The following is a 16,227-nucleotide window of genomic DNA, read 5'->3' as shown; positions in this document are numbered from 1 at the left end:
TAACCCTTCAACATCTCGGCTGTCATCACCATTTACAAGTATTAAAACCTCTGAAAACAGGAAAAAATATTGGTTTCATTTTTTAAAAAAAACTTGGGGAAAAAAGGCAGTGCGCAACTTGGCATAAGTTCCCCTGCAAACTGCAAGAAATTAAGAAAAGTTGACCAGCAAATGACCAGAAAATCTGTTTGTTTTCTAAAAGGAGAGAATAAATTATTAGAAGTGTATTGTAGTGTGTAATAAATAGGAGAAACTTTCTGAAAATATATTTACATTTACAATCTTGTAATGGAAATATGTACATGTGTACATTTGTATATTAGACCTATTAGACCTATAAGTCATTTAAAAAAAAAATATCTTGTTTTAAAATCTTTTTTTGTGATTATTTTCCAGTCTTTTCTTTTTGATTTATTTAACAAATTTTATACTAATTCTGAATAATTTCTTGTCAAGCTGCTCATTGTCTTCTCCCAATGTTTAAAATCTGTTGTCCTAGTCAGCAGACCTTTCAATAGAGAATAAAATGAACATTCAACCCAGAGCAACAAGTCTATTTGGCTCTGCTCGGCAGGATGCAGCAATATGTGGTCATAACGCTTCATCTATTACAGTACGTGTGAGCTCTCTCTCCACACTGGACGCACCGCTCAGCCCACACTAGTCACGCTCAGCCATGACACTGCTGCTTTTGTTGAGCGGGGCGAGCCCTTGCCTGCAGGCACCCAGAGTGCCAGGCTGAGACCCGGACTGGGCGGGCATGTGTGGAATGCAGATCAGGGTGAGAGGGGGCAGGCCGTGTCACAGACTGAATGGCGAGATTGAGGAGAGCGGGACATGACTGGCCTGGCCTTTGGCCCAGCACGATCACAGCAGCATCTCCAGAGGGCAGAGGGCAGAGGGGCTTCTGGTCCTTCGTCATCAACACCCACTGTCCATGTGTGGACAAATCACTCGAGGACCCACCAACAGCAGCACAGTGACCTCAGTCCCTGCCCACCACACATTTGTGGACTCTTTAGTCTTGTGGGACATAGTGTATTTCAAATGTTCGGTGTGTAGTATTTGGGAGAATATATATTGGCAGAAACTGAACATAATAAGTTTTCTTTAGTGTATAATAAACTAAAAATAATAAGTATTTTTGTAAACTTATAATGAGTCGTTTATACCTCCATAGGGAGTGGGGCCTCAGCTATGAAGTTTGCTTTGTTGCACCGCCATGTTTACACAGAAGCCCAGAACAAACTGGTAGTATTCACTGCTGAACTACCAGACTACGGAGCAGCTTCCTTCCCCAGGCTGAGAGACTCCTCAACTCCTCCTTCAATGCCAAAAAGATGTAGCAGGATTCAGGAATCAACTTCAATTTCATTTCTTCTTAAACCACTTTTAAGAAAAATTACATTAAATCTACCTTGTACTTGTACCTCTAAATAGGGCCTTTCATGTTTTTGCATTGGCCATAGTAGTAAGTTCCTAAACATCATGCCAAACAGTTTTTGAAAACTATGTTTTTATGGTTTTAATCAGCTGGTCTGTTTGTTTTTGGGGGAAAGACACCTCAGGAGTTTATACTTGGAACATGGGAGAAGTTTTAGCTGGTTGCAATCTGAAATCCTCATTATTAATGCCACTAAATCTTACACAGTGCTCCTTTAACATTTTTTGAGCATCTCCTCTGATCCGCATGCAGCTGTGTGAAGAGACATCCAAGGGTAACTCATCTGCTAGTTAGAGACTAACTGCCTGCTTAAAGCATAACTTGCCCATGAATACGGCATCCAATTTGTGCGGTGTAGAGAAACACACAGTGAGTAAACAAATGGCAGAAATGTAATTATTGATTATTGTTACAAAATCACAAATAATAGGTTTAATACTTGCTTTTACTTTAAAAGACAGACCGTTTCAAGCACAGATTTTAAAATAAAATGGATGAATTATATTGTGTAATGTAGAAGAGTTCATACAAACATAACGACAGTCACTTTTACATTAAATATTACACGATAGCATATGTCACATCCTGCATTTCAGCTTGAAAAAATGCAGAGGTCGATGCACCCACGTCATGATGAATGCAATTCACTCACAGAGCTTTTTGATGCACTCAGGTTTCATGACATGTCAACCTGTAAAACACTCTACTTTATGAATTTAAATACATAAAGTCAGTGTGACAAACACATCATCAAATGAGTCATTTTCTGGCCTTTTTCTTCTTTGATTTTTCAGCATCATCGTGGGCCTTCCTCTTGGCAGCCAGCTTGTTTGCCTGTAAGAGGAGAGCGAAGGCAGTTGAGGCATTTTAGAGGTCACTGAACTCTGCAGCTATAGAATACTGTTTAACCAGATAAGATAGCTGATACTGAAAATAAAGGGTCCAGTGTTAAAAATGTAAGAATGTTATCTGCACAAACAGTGTTATCTACACGTGAATCCATATTCAATCGATAACACAACAGAACAAACCTCTCGGACTTTTCTCTTCTTTCCAAACATGATCTTGTCGTACAGGTACTTTTCCTTTTTCTTCATCATCATGATAGCCAGACGTTTCTCTTCTGCTTTCTCCTCCTGCTCCAAGCGGGCTGGGTTTTCTGCCTTCAGTTTTCCAGGTGTCACTTTGACTGCAAGAGACTAAAAGGAAGACAGACTCCAGTTGACTGAAAGTTCCAGGTTGTAAACAGGAAACAACACAGATGGCAAAGAAAAGGAATCAATGGTCTCTTACCTTGCCCTGGGATCTTTGTTCTTCCATCTTCTTCAGATTCTTTTCTTCTGCTTCTTCATCATCTTCCCCTTCATCATCATCTTCCTCATCTTCATCCTCACCCTCCTCGCCCTCTTCTTCTTCCTCCTCTTCCTCCTCCTCCTCCTCCTGGGCTATGATTTGAGTAAAATATATAAATTATGAGTCCATGGTCTTTGAATTATTATGCACACAATTTAGGCTTAATGTCTTCTGTAATAACACTGACTCACGATTGTTATAAGCCGAACGTTTTGACTCAGATCAACAGAAATACATTCTTGCATATCAAATCTGTATGAATGAATCTGAAACTATCACAAATATCAAACACAAAATAACAGATTTCATATGAATTCTCCTAATATGAACCTGATTTTTTACTGGTGCAGACAACTGTCTTCAGAAGTCACAAAATTAACTGTATAGTGATCATCTGTGTGTAATTTAACAGTGATTATTGTTAGACAGCTAGGGGTACAATGGTGAGGAAATTTTCCCACATTAATAGACTCATGGCAACACCGCACACGACATTTTACAGGAAAAAAAAATACAAAAAACAGGATGATGCCTGATATGTGTTAAGTGCTACATTAAGTTGCTGCTAATGCAAACCAAAGCTTTCCTAGAGCTGCAGCTTCACATTAAAAGCATTTAACTGGCAAAACAGGAATTGATTTTTATTATTAAGTCCTCACAAGAAATGTATTTGTTAGTAAGAATAGCTTTACTGCCATCATTAATTGAAAACATCTACAAAACACAGCAAGTTATTTTCAGTTTGAAATATTGCAAGGAGTAATGGAATAAAAAGGAGTGGCCATGAAATACTGATAAAGAGCACTTTTTGCTTTAATATCAAACCGTTTGCCATCATGTTGTCGGTCAACTCTCTTTACCCTTGTCACATGACAAGTAAAATCAGACTACTACTATGTGCTGCGACTTATGATTTCTAATTGTAACCTCCATCATCTAAGTGATTTTTTTTTTTTTTTTAAAAAAAAAGACAAGACGTAGAAAAACGCTTTGGTCCGTACCTTGTGTTTCTCCGCGTTGTAAGGCCATGATCTTCAGTTTTTCGGGGGGCACATAGTCTCCATCCTTCTCCTCCACGAAGGGAGAGAGGTGGGGGGGTAGAGTAACTCCAATAAAGTAGTCTTCCACCGGCAGGAGGATTTTAGCATTGACACAATCATACACCCACTGGGGCTGGATGTAGTACCTAAAACAAAGTATCATAGTAAAACAGTGCAATCCCGTTATTATATATGAAGATTTTTTCCTCTCTGCTTAAGAAATATATGAAGGGGTTAGCAGGCATGATGGAAATGACATGAACCATGGAAAATGCAGAATGGGCTAAATTAAGAGGACAGTGTCTGTCAAACGCGATGGAGAACAAGGCTGCTTTGAGAAAAGCGAGAAGAAAGACGACTCTGAATGGAGGCATTGTAGAAGATATGGAAATGTACAAGGAGAGAGGGGCAGAAATAATCTGCAGACTTCCTGTAGTTAGGATTCAGATAAACTGTAAATCTAGCTGGTTGTTGAAATATTATATGATGCATTTATAAATCAAGAAAAGTTACAAACATTCATTTACCTGTTGATATACTGTTTGTCGATGTTGGGTCTGTCAACAATTTGATGCGTGATGGTTTCATCCGTCACCTCGTACGTGCTGCCGATGCAAACTGACTTGTCCCAGGACACCTCACCACCAAAACATCTGGGATGCAGCAGCAACACATAGAAAAGGGCATTTGTGTCAATTTGGAGGTTTACAGACAGTTTAATTCTCAGTGTAGAAATGTCTTTGATGTTCCTTTTAGTTTCACTGCAGCAGCTCTCACTTACCTGATGACAAATGCCAGCGACTCTCTGGGCACTTCTCTGTTGAGGAAGAACTTCATCCCATCAAAGAGCTTTTTCTGAGCTTCCAGCTGTTTCTGTTCCTTTTCCCTGGCCTCCAAGTTTTCAATGTCCTCCTGAAAAAAACATTTGATTATAATTTTGTTACGGTTAAAGGATAAAAAAGCTACTGATCTGTTGGAGTCATGGAGTAGTTTTTTTTAATTCACTCTGGTGAAATGTGATAATGATGAGAGAATGATGCACACAAGCTGCAGCAGTTTTAAAGGGTTGTGTTTGACTCAACAGAGAAGATCTGCACTGCAAATGGCAGATCCTGCAGCGGCAACTCATTGTTGCCAATCTGAGAACCAAATTAAAATGAAACTAGGCTCCTGTTGTTTAAATTCAAGTGAAGTTTCTGAGTTCTGAAAAAGGTCTCTGGTTTTCTGGAAAGACCTTGGGGTTGAATGAGACCACTTGTTGAGACCCTTAAACCAGCTGAGCACAATAACTTCCCAATGTGAGAAACATCCCGTCGTTGGCAACCAAACACAACGATGTAATCCCCTGTCTCACACCTCTTAAAGCTTCCACTCCTCTGACAGACATGTGTTAACGATCACCTTTGCCTTCAGAGACCAATTAATTTTTCAAGTTTTGTTTTTCTGCCTGTTCTGATGAAATTTCTCTGTAACATCACCATGACATCAATGTTTTATTTACAGTATGCCAAAAACAGATGCGATACAGCCAATCATAATTGAAGTGGTTTTCTTACCCCTTCAGCAGGAAACTGGTCAACTTCAGCCTCCTCCTCCTCTGCACTGGAAACCACCCGTGTCAGACTGGCACTCAGAGCTGACAGTTTCTGCACAGGCCAAAAAAAGAGCTCAAGATTAGAACGAATGAATGAACAAATAAAAAAATGTCTTTATTGTCATTACACTCTGGTACAATTACATTTCACAAGGCTTCTCACAACAGTTGAAATAAAACATAAACATAAACATAATAATAATAATAATAATAATAATAATAATAATAATAATAATAATAATAATAATACATTTATGAAAGCAGTAAAATGCACCATATAAACACTTTTCTTCTCTGTTAAAGGCTACTGCTTAACCAAAAGCAAAAAATAAAGATTACTAAAATAAACAAACATGGAGAACTACCAGAGACCATTAACTTTTAGAACAACAATCCCTAATTTTGTTATTTATATGCACACTTACTGATTGCTGTGAACAACCAGATAAAAGATAAGTACCAGTTCAGTTTAAGAAACTACATTATTTGCACAAGTTTAATATTATCTTTGATAGAGCCACTTTCAAATGGCTCAAGATAAAGAACCTCACCTCTAAGTAGCTTTCTGAATCCATAGCGTAGTCGTCATCATTCTCTTCCTTCAGCTCTGCCTCTGCTTTAATGTCCAGCTGCAAAAAGGATGATGACATTAACAGGGTGAAGGTTTGCACACAGGTGACCAAACAGCAGTAAATGCATATTGTAATTATGCAGAGGAAGTTTTTATAAACTAAGGTTGTAAATTAGCATCAGCAACCAGTCCACTGCTGGTAAAATATGTGAGTGACTGCTAGATTTGTTTCACTTATCAGGCAAAAAAACAATGGTAGTCTATTGAGTGGACGGTAGATTTTAGACTCCACTAGCCACAGTGGCAGGTGGACAAAAAGTTAATTTCCAACTCTGATGACGAGTATGTCACAACAAGAGATTTTAGTTACTGGGGAATATTTCTGGGAAAATGTAGGGTTTCAGTCTAAAATACAACATAGCTGTTTGAATCAATGTGATGAATGTGAACTTTGAATTTAATTTTGAGTAACGGAACTATCAATATGATACTATGAAAATTATTGTAATATAAAGTTTGTTACTACTGAACATTCACAATTAATTGTAAAGACGTAAAGACGTACGGTGTTTAAAGTAATACGTACATAAATAGAGAAAAGAAATTGCTATAAATATCAGAGTCTAAAATACCTTTGGTGGGTAGAGCAGGTTGAGGGAATGGTAGAGTCTGAAGTTGATGAACCCGAGGAGAGTGGTGTAGAACTCTGTGAAAGTTGCCATTACTCTGTAGTCGACATCTGTCGGGTGCTGAAAAGGAAAAAAACAGAGTTTAACTAAGTCCCAGTGGTAAAATTAATAAACGTGTGCAAACATTTATAGTCATTTCTACTCCCTGGAGCATAAAAACACCTCAAGGCAGTCAGTGAACTAATTTCAACAAGCCCCAACAAAAGACTGCTGCCTTACAGCTGTGTAAACCTTAAGGGCAATCCCATAATTATAAAGTCACTGCTCATTGTTAACATAATCACTGTGAACTGCATTTCATCATTCACTTACATCATGAGAGAACTGATATGGCACCAGCCATGTAATGAGCTGTCCCAACACCTCAGCTTGGTAATATATTCCCTTGATGGAGATGAAAACCTATCAAAAACAGACAAGCGTTGAGTTCATTGCAGAACAGAGGTCAATGAACTTAAGATATATCACTATACCCCAAAACATTTTATTTATATATTAAGCAAATAGAGATGTGGCTCTGCAGTGTAAAGTGGCACCTTTCTGAGAGCGCGAGATGCAATCACATAGTTCATCCACTCCACCGTAAGGCGTCTGCACAGCTGGATTGTCTGAACGTGGCATTTTCCTGTTCGGGCGAAGGTGGAGAAGAGGAAGCACATACAGAGGGCGTCGTCGATATCACGGAGAGCATCAATGAAAGAGGGGTACCTGCCACACACACACACACACACACACACACACACACACACACACACACACACACACACACAGAATGTCAGTGAAGCTCAACATTGCCCTCTTATGTTAAGTCTGAAGAATAACACAGTCTCACCTTTCTTTGATGACATGGTCCAGTTTGTAGGTCGGTTTGTTCTCCCTCAGTCTCTCCACAGCAGTCCATTCTGTTTTTCCATAAGCCTTCTTAAGTTTGCGTACAAATACCTGTTAAGATAAAAAAAAAAAAGTACAATGTTCAAATTTTAGACCATGACTGTGCAAAATGTCACCAAAGACACCAAACATCACACTGACAAAAGGCAAAAGAAGATAATTTTCAATCTTAGAAAAATATGCAGACACACACTGATTTCCCAATTATAAATAATTTACATTATATGTATATAGGAAGACATTAATTTATCCATAATGAGGAATCAATTCAGCACAGTTTAATTAAGAACCTTTTCCCCAAATAAACTCTTGCTTATAAGCATGTTCAAAAGATGCCTGATACCTTGTATTCTCTGAACTTGCCAACAATTGGCTCATGCAGCAGAAAGCGGATGTCTTTGAGCAGGTAGAAGGTCCTTGGGGCGGTAGAGCCTTTGTTCACCTTCTTCTTGTGTTTGGGCTCATGAGGGTAGATACCTTTGAGGATGCACAGTCGCCTGAAAATCGTAAAGAGATCAGAAATTATTTGTCTGTGGCACGTCTGCTGTTGGGTGCGTCTTGCCAGTCAGGCATCCTGAAATGTATCTCATTCTCAACAATTTAACGTACTTCAGCGTAGAATGAGGTGGTGTGATGACACCATCTGGTGCTGATGCGACTGCTGGAGGAAAGTAAATAAATGGCTAACAATTTTAAAATTTTAAGACTATATAAGCAATCTGAATACGCCATTTTGGCTTCTGTTAAGTTGAAATTTGCATTTGTCAATACTTCCTAAAAAAATATGGAGGATTATGGATTATTATTGCAATCCTAAAACTGAGCAGTGCTTTTGTCAGACGCTTGAGATTTAAACCAATGTAGAAATCTTGTTAATGTTCTGATTGTATGAGGCCATCCAAACAAAACTGCAAATCAGTGACCAGGACTCTTTCATGGCGACTTACGGGATAAATCTAAAAGAATTTCCATCTTGCAATTTTGTCTATAAACAAGTATTCAATAATTTTTTTTAAAAACCAAAGGTCAGTACACATCCAACTGTCAGTTTATTAGCTCCACCCACCTACAGCTTATGTAGTCTACTTGAAATGTCCCACCTTCATTAAGTCTATATTGTTGAGTTTTTGGTGTTTTGTGTGAGGTGCTGACTTTAACTTTTGGCCAATTCAGTTTGTGGTGCGGCTGAACTTACTTGCGTTATACAGTCTGGTTTGTCTACCACATTACACACGCTTAAAACAAACAGCATGGACAAAATATTAAAACCATCGGCATCAAAGTTACCATAAGCTTGAATAAACACCTCTCTAGAGCAGTTTCAACAGAAAACGCCACATTGTAAACTTTATAAAAATTAGATAAATTGCATAGGTATTGCATTCGTGTGAACTGTGTGTACCAAATAAGTTGGCAAGTGTGTCCGTGAGGATTCAACATCACATACACTATGATAAACGGTCCACGTCCCCCAATCACATTACAATGAACACAGTGGTGTTACCTGAAGTCTGGGAGGCTCAGCTGTAGCTTCTTACGAGCTTTGTTTCTGGTGATATAGTTGGTGGCAGAGCCCCTCTCAAACTGGACAACAAGGAGAGACGATCACATTTAAACTCACACAAGGGATATGATTGATGTATAGTCTAGTTATGTGGATGCTTTTGCCTAAAACGTTATTCTGAAACCTAAATTACAGATTCTACCGTTCAAAAAAACAAATTTCGACTAGCTCCGTTAGCTAGCGAGGTAGCTAGCCAAGTTGCTATGGGAATAAAAGTCAGTGCGCGTGACATTAGCTCGGTGTCGACTCTTACCTTTTTCTTCTGAAGACCTCCCATTTAAAAATTATACGTGACCCTTTCACAAATTTCGGTAAATGTAATAGTCAACAAATTAAGCGGTTAGCAAACAAACACGACGCTGGCTACCACGAACAGCAGCCGATGCACGTGTCGTTTGACATGCGCGAAAGGGGCGGTGCGAGCACTAACCAGGACCCAGAAGAGATGGGCGGCCGTTTGTCCGCCTGAATACAAAACAAAGAAAAACAAAGCTTACTGTCTAGCGTTTGCTCTTTAAACTCTTGTTGTTAATACACACACACAGTCTGTGTTTAATTAAATTTGACTTGTCATGTGTATCAACATCATGCACTGTTACATTTAGTGTTTCTGCACCAATACATCCAAAATTAGTTTATTGGCTACTTTATTACAATGTTAAATCATATAGAGAAGGCAGGGAATCATGTTACCTTTCAGAAAAAAACAGAAGTAAGGGTTTAAAATGTCTACAAAGAAGCAAATGGGCAAACATATAGCTGCATACTTTATTCAGTTTTTTAAGTCACCAACATGTCAAACAAACATAAAGCTGTTCATTTATCAGTATAAACTGACATAATATAAAATGCATGACTCAACCACAACCCCACCCCCTTATCCTTTGCCTCCCACCAGTTGGTGGCAGGGATGCTTGACAGAGATGCACACTGGAGCTGAACATAGGCAGGGAGTGAGAAAGACAATTAGGCTAGCTGTGAAATAAGAAAGCTGGATTCAAAGGGACAGAACCATAGGAAAAAAGTTGAGTTAATAAGGACTTGTCAAGATGTGTGAAGTATTCCATAAATTCATCATGGGACTACGTGAGTTTATAAAGGAATATTTTCTTGGTTTCTGGGACTATGAGACACCAAAGGTGATGGTGGTCAAAAACAGAACTCTTGGAGTCATATACAGAAGTGTCCAGTTTCTCGTGATCACCTATTTCATCTGGTAAGTCATTTGTTTGTGCTCTAGCATGTATTTGCGTAAAGGTATGATCTATGAAATCAAAAGACTTGGGTAAATTCACCTTATTTTGTTATCAGATGTACTGTGTGTTAGTTTTAATGCTTCTTTTAGGAATTCCAATGTATTAAATTGTGTGTTTGCCATTGTATGTATGTTTTTGTGTTTAAAAAGAGTTAAAACTGTGACTTTAAATTCTCTAACCCATCAGTTGCACTTTGTGGTGAGAAAAGGCTTCTATTTTGCAATTAACTGGAAGCAATAGAAAAGCATAATGATAGGGACTTAATTGATGTAAAAAGAAGAATGGTCTCTTTGGAGTTTCTTTGTCCATTAATAGACATGTTATTTGAACTGAGGAGTGCCGTTTTCATAGAACTCAATTTTGATCTTATTATTAATCTTATCGTTTTAAATCTTAAATTAGGCTGTTCCTTTATTTAGATATCTTGTGTTTAAAAAAAAACAAACAAACTGCGTCATCTTTTCTTCTTCTCTTGGATAAAGAAAAGAGGGCTGAGTAGATCCAGGGTAATGTGATACCTCCGGTATAAATTGACGTCATGACTGAAAATGTGATATTGCATCTGTCTGTTCTATCACTCTCAAGGTATGTTTTCATAAGTCAGAAAGCCTACCAAGAGAGTGAAACCCGTCCAGAGAGCTCAGTTTACACACTCATGAAAGGCACAGCAGTTCATGGAGAAGATATCCTGGACACTGTGGAGTATGCTCGACCCTCAGAAGTGAGTCCAGAACAAATGCTGCAGTACAATCAAGAAAGTCTTACTTCCTGTACTCTGTCAGCATCATTATGCCAACTGCTGCTAACTGAAAGTGTGTGGCATTTTCCTCACAGGGCGGCGATGTGATTAGTACAATATTGAGACGAGAAGTTACCTATGATCAGAAACAAGGAACCTGCGCTGAGGTGAGAAGTCAACAAAACCTTCCTCAACAATAACACCCAACAGTGTGAAAGAAAAGACAGTGCCATAATCTGTTTTATTTCACTTTAGAGTTTCAAGGTTGCCAATGCCAACTGTACGAAAGACTCTGACTGCGTCCAGGGAGAGGTTGACTTTGATGGCCATGGTACTGTTTTTATTCCTCGCAAAATCTTTAGCAAAGCTTGGTTGGTCTGTGTTTGCCAGTTTTAATCTGTTTTAAACACGTTCTTACAGGCAGAAGGACCGGCAAATGTGTTCAGTACTATAACCAAACCTTCAGTACCTGTGAGATCCAAACCTGGTGTCCTATTGAGGAATACGCTGTAGTACGGTAAGGCAGATGATGGATAATCTCCAAGTCTGCAAGCTCAAGTAAGGTTTATCTGGATCACCCAAAGGAAAAGGAAAGGAAAAAGATCCCCACATATCCTGACCCAAAAACAAAATAAAAAAAACACTGTGAACACTTTACCAAGTCTAAAGACAGGCATGTTGGGGATCTGGACAGAGCTTTATTAATACTGTATTAAAGCCCACATGAGATTTCTTTTGTCATTATGCATGTAGGTGCACAGCTATGCGGTAAGCACATGTCCAATAAAGGTAAAAAAACAGCAGTTGGCCTTTGAAGATTCACTGGAAACAATTGTGATAGTTAAAATGATATTAATTACAAATCCGTTGAAAAGCTTAGGCTCTGTACCAAGTGGTTCCCAACCAAAGAGATACAGGATAAATCTGAGGGTTGTCAGACAATTAACAAAATAGGAAAGCAGAAAAAAAAATGTTACTCAAAATTATCTTTACAAACTTGACTTCTAGACTTTATATTTTGCTTTTGAACTACTAGTTATATCCTATATCCTACTCTCCTACTTCTAATCCCCTTGCTCAGAAAAAAACTCATCGTCATATTCAGACTTTTATGGATCTTAACAACATAACCTGTAAAGTTTTGTGTCTGCATCTTACATAGTTGTGCCGCTATCACGTTATCAAAATCTGTTATATACTAACATCCGTATAAACACATGGCAGAACACTCATAACAGCCTCTGTGGTCGTTCCTGCTAAAATAGGTGACACCAGAACCAATTTTTTCCAATATAAGATTTTTACTTTATATACGGTCTATGATTTTAACACACAGAATCAAAAAAGTTAAAACGATACCAGCTGTCGCAACATTTTTGCAGCTTGTTTAAATCTCTCTTCAATTGACCACCACACAGCCTATGATTAGGGGTCATAAGCAGACAAAGCTTTGTTTTTAAGGGGTAGTAAGCCAAAATGTTAGGGAACAACTGGCATACATGACAGTCAGACCCATGGATGGCTTATGGATGATAGGCCTCTGGTTTTAGGGCGTCTGTGCCAAGCCCTCAAATTTACATCGAAGTTGATGTCGGCCTACAACAAATGAATATTAATACAGGATTAAGGAAACTGTTGCCTACAAGCTCGGGGGACAACCTAACAATTTTGACAGGTAGTTTATTCTCCTGTGCATCCAAAGTATCATCAGTAAAGATCGTTATTTAGTTCCTCTAGGAAGCGCGACACATCAAGTAAACATTAAAATACATGAGAAGAAAAAAGTGTAAAATATTCAAGCCCACAGTAAATTAACAGTTGCACATAAGCCTCTGAGGGTGCTGCTAATATAACATTCAGCTAGATCAATGACTTGCATTATTTGCGGTTTACTGAATTAACAAATCACGAATCAACAACAAAAATGGTCAGAATGAAAAAAAGTCACAAGAAATAACAGTCCAACTTGGGCATTTGGGGTCAAAGTGGTGGATGTGCTAACAATGTCTGTTAAACTGAAGTAATTAGATTACTCTGATGATGTCTTCAACAGAGAACCAGCATTAGTGGAGGCTATCAATTTTACAGTCTTCATCAGGAACTCTATCCACTTCCCCAGATTTAAAGTGCTGAGGTACAGTAACCCCCTTCACACACACAAACACACACACACACACACACACACACACACAGAGAAGGCAAAGAGCTTTAGCATTTCAGACTTCCTGTTCTTGTCTTTGGCAGAGGAAATATCAAAGATGCCCCAAACAAACGTGACATGCAGAGATACCTGAGTAAGTGCCACTATAATGAGGAGAATGAGCCCTACTGTCCAAACTTCCGTCTGGGCTACATCGCAGATCAAGCCAGGGAGAATTTCAGTGAGCTCTGCAGAACTGTGAGTAAAAAATGTCCTCTTATACTCATGTATATGTTGTGTTGAACAGTACATATTATATTTATGATATTTCAAGGATGGATGGGCTAAAGATAAGCAGCTTTGTGATAGTGTGGCATTGCTTACATTGCTGTTTGTGCTCAGGGAGGAGTGATAGGTGTTTTCATCACCTGGAAGTGTAACCTGGACCTGGATACCTCACACTGTAAACCTACATATTCTTTCCGCCGTCTTGATCTCCGAAAGGACCAGGTCAACTCTGGTTACTATTACAGGTGAGCTTTAACACCTAAACTGTGTGTCACTTTGGCATGTGAAAAGTCTCCCAGCCTTAATGCTTGTGATTTTTATGCAATTGTCCAGGTTTGCCAAATATTACAACAGGGATGGGGTTGAGTCTCGGACGCTCATCAAGGCCTATGGCATCCGGCTGGATGTCATAGTTCACGGACACGTATGTGGATACTCCATGATCACTACAGTTTCAGCTTACTGTAGCTGTCATTATACTTTTTGTCGTAATTTCTTTTTCAGGCTGGTAAATTCAGTCCCATCCCAACTATCATCAGCACAGTGACTGCTATGACTTCGGTTGGGATTGTGAGTAATTAATACATTCCTGTCTTGTCTTACTATCGAACAACTATCGCTCTTTTTTTGTTGCAAATTGTTTTTTAAATGTTCATTTCCCCCTTAAGTGTACCATTATCTGTGACTGGATCATGCTGACTTTTATTGACAAGAATGAAATCTACAGTGAAAGAAAGTTTGATGAGGTGAGTAAAAGGCATCATATTGTGAGAAATATTGATCAATAAAGGTTTTATGTCTAACAAAAAAAAAAAAATAAATAGAGAAGATTGTTTTTAACAATACACAGATGTATTTATGTACATAATTTGATAACACTTTACACCATTTTACTAGATATTGTCTCGGATATTAGATGTTGGAATATTGGAAGTGTCGTCTTCTCCTGTTTTAAAAGCTGCATTTCAGTAAAGTGATGTAATTTTATGAACTATTATTTGCCTTTACCCACTTAGGCATTATATTCACATTACTGATGAGAATTTATCACAAATCTCATCGTGTTAATATTTTGTGGAGGCACCAATAGTCAAACCATATTGTCACAATATTATTATTATTCAAAAATTACATATTTGATCTCCATATTGCGCAGCTACTCAGTCATTATTTATTACTTATATATTTGTCACTAAGATAGTGCAACACACTGGTAGTTGTGAATAAATAAAATGCCTTAAACTTTTTTGTCATTCAAGGAAAAGTGAAGTTAATAAAATTGTACATATTTAAGGAAATATAGAGTAAAAATATTCTTTGTATCTATAAGAAAAGTAAAGTAAAACAAATTGTGTCTTTTTCAATAAAAAAAAGTTGTACTATGTCCTTAAAAAACCTTTTAAAAAGCCTTTGAGGCTTAAAAAATTAAACTAAATCCTGAATGGTAAACAACATATGTACTTTTCACACTAATAAATAATAAAATGATAGTGAATGAATGTTTGCTTGATTCCATTTAGCTGCAGAAGTTTCAGGGCTCTTGTATTGTGCCCACAAATGAAGAATATCTCTCCTCTACAGGTTATCAAGGAGCCCACGGCGCCTGTTCCCACAGAGCTCAGCTTCATCAACAGCTACGGCTCAAACCATTCAGACCTGTCCGACGGTGTACCGCTGTGATGACGCCACAGTTGCCTCAGTCCTGGCTGGTCAAGAGTTTGGACTCTCCTCCATCAGCTGACTGCGGCAACAGCAGAAACTCTGAGTGGCTCCTCAGGTGTCTGAACAGTTCAGTTATGGGCTGCCAGCAGTTGTTAGTGGGAATAAAGTGACACTGTGACGGAGAGCTGCTTCTGAAAGATCATCTTAGAGTCTCAGCCTGTGCAGTGGATTCAGCTCATATATCATCTCAGACCTCGATGGACCCCAAGCGATTCATTGTTTCTCTTTCACTTGACATGACCTGCAGCAACATCACTCAGAAAATGTGTTTAGTTTCTAAGTATGGAACAAAACTGAACCATGTCATAGCAGAAAAATATCTGCACGCTCAGAAATGAGAAACATTACAAACTATGCCCATTTCTGTCAGTGTATTGTAGACATTCAGTGCAATAAATGTCTTCTATTAACACAGAACAGTATATCATGAAACACTGGCTCTTATAAACCTGCATTATTACAAACATAAAACTGAATGCCATGTTGGAAGAATGTAAATATCCTGATTCATTTCCTCTGTCTTTAAATCTGATGTGCTCAACATAAGGAGAGATACGGGAGGAAACGGCCAGTAGACGCACAAGGAGAGCAATGAGCAGTAATCAAATAACGCCGACATTTCCCATAAAATGGTTTCCCTAATAAGATTGTGGGGAAGTGTGAATCCATCTGGACGCCTGAGAGCAATACAAATGTCAGTGGTGAAAAATGACATTAGATTAAAGTCTAATGGATCGATATCTGCCACAATGGATGGAGGGCAGTAAATTGTGTGTTCATGACATTTAAAGAGCTAAAACTTCATTATTGATATATCTTTAAGGGTTGTGGTTTTGTCTATCCATTTCAGATCCAAGGTCAACAATAGCCGTCTGATCCGAGATGTTTTGATCAACAATTTAAAATGTGAAAAAATGTAGTAACTCTAATGTAGCA

At 38.4% G+C, this 16,227-nt stretch overlaps 2 protein-coding genes across 2 annotated transcripts; one reads left to right on the top strand and one right to left on the bottom strand.

Moving 5' to 3' along the window:
- Nucleotides 1-1,871: 1,871 nt before the first annotated feature.
- Nucleotides 1,872-9,563, bottom strand: pes1 (pescadillo ribosomal biogenesis factor 1). The gene is made up of 15 exons (XM_042488158.2): nt 9,400-9,563; nt 9,087-9,166; nt 7,926-8,079; nt 7,524-7,633; nt 7,228-7,399; nt 7,004-7,093; nt 6,635-6,751; nt 5,983-6,060; nt 5,394-5,483; nt 4,619-4,749; nt 4,365-4,490; nt 3,799-3,983; nt 2,738-2,889; nt 2,476-2,643; nt 1,872-2,278 (listed from the first exon to the last, which is right to left on the bottom strand). Exons 1-15 carry the CDS (start codon nt 9,421-9,423, stop codon nt 2,204-2,206), a joined length of 1,752 nt encoding a protein of 583 aa, XP_042344092.1. The 5' UTR covers nt 9,424-9,563; the 3' UTR covers nt 1,872-2,203.
- Nucleotides 9,564-9,750: 187 nt separating this feature from the next.
- p2rx2 (purinergic receptor P2X, ligand-gated ion channel, 2) lies at nt 9,751-16,056 on the top strand. Its single transcript, XM_042488947.2, has 12 exons — nt 9,751-10,362; nt 10,988-11,123; nt 11,237-11,308; nt 11,397-11,472; nt 11,562-11,658; nt 13,195-13,275; nt 13,386-13,539; nt 13,684-13,814; nt 13,903-13,993; nt 14,074-14,139; nt 14,238-14,315; nt 15,151-16,056. Exons 1-12 carry the CDS (start codon nt 10,196-10,198, stop codon nt 15,247-15,249), a joined length of 1,248 nt encoding a protein of 415 aa, XP_042344881.2. The 5' UTR covers nt 9,751-10,195; the 3' UTR covers nt 15,250-16,056.
- The last annotated feature ends 171 nt before the right edge of the window (nt 16,057-16,227 follow it).

The sequence above is a fragment of the Plectropomus leopardus genome, chromosome 4 (assembly GCF_026936395.1).
Source record: "Plectropomus leopardus strain MGB_pleo_1.0 chromosome 4, ASM2693639v1, whole genome shotgun sequence".
Lineage (NCBI taxonomy): Eukaryota > Metazoa > Chordata > Actinopteri > Perciformes > Serranidae > Plectropomus > Plectropomus leopardus.
Note: the sequence above shows the minus strand (reverse complement) of the source record. Positions and strands in the feature narration are given on the sequence as shown.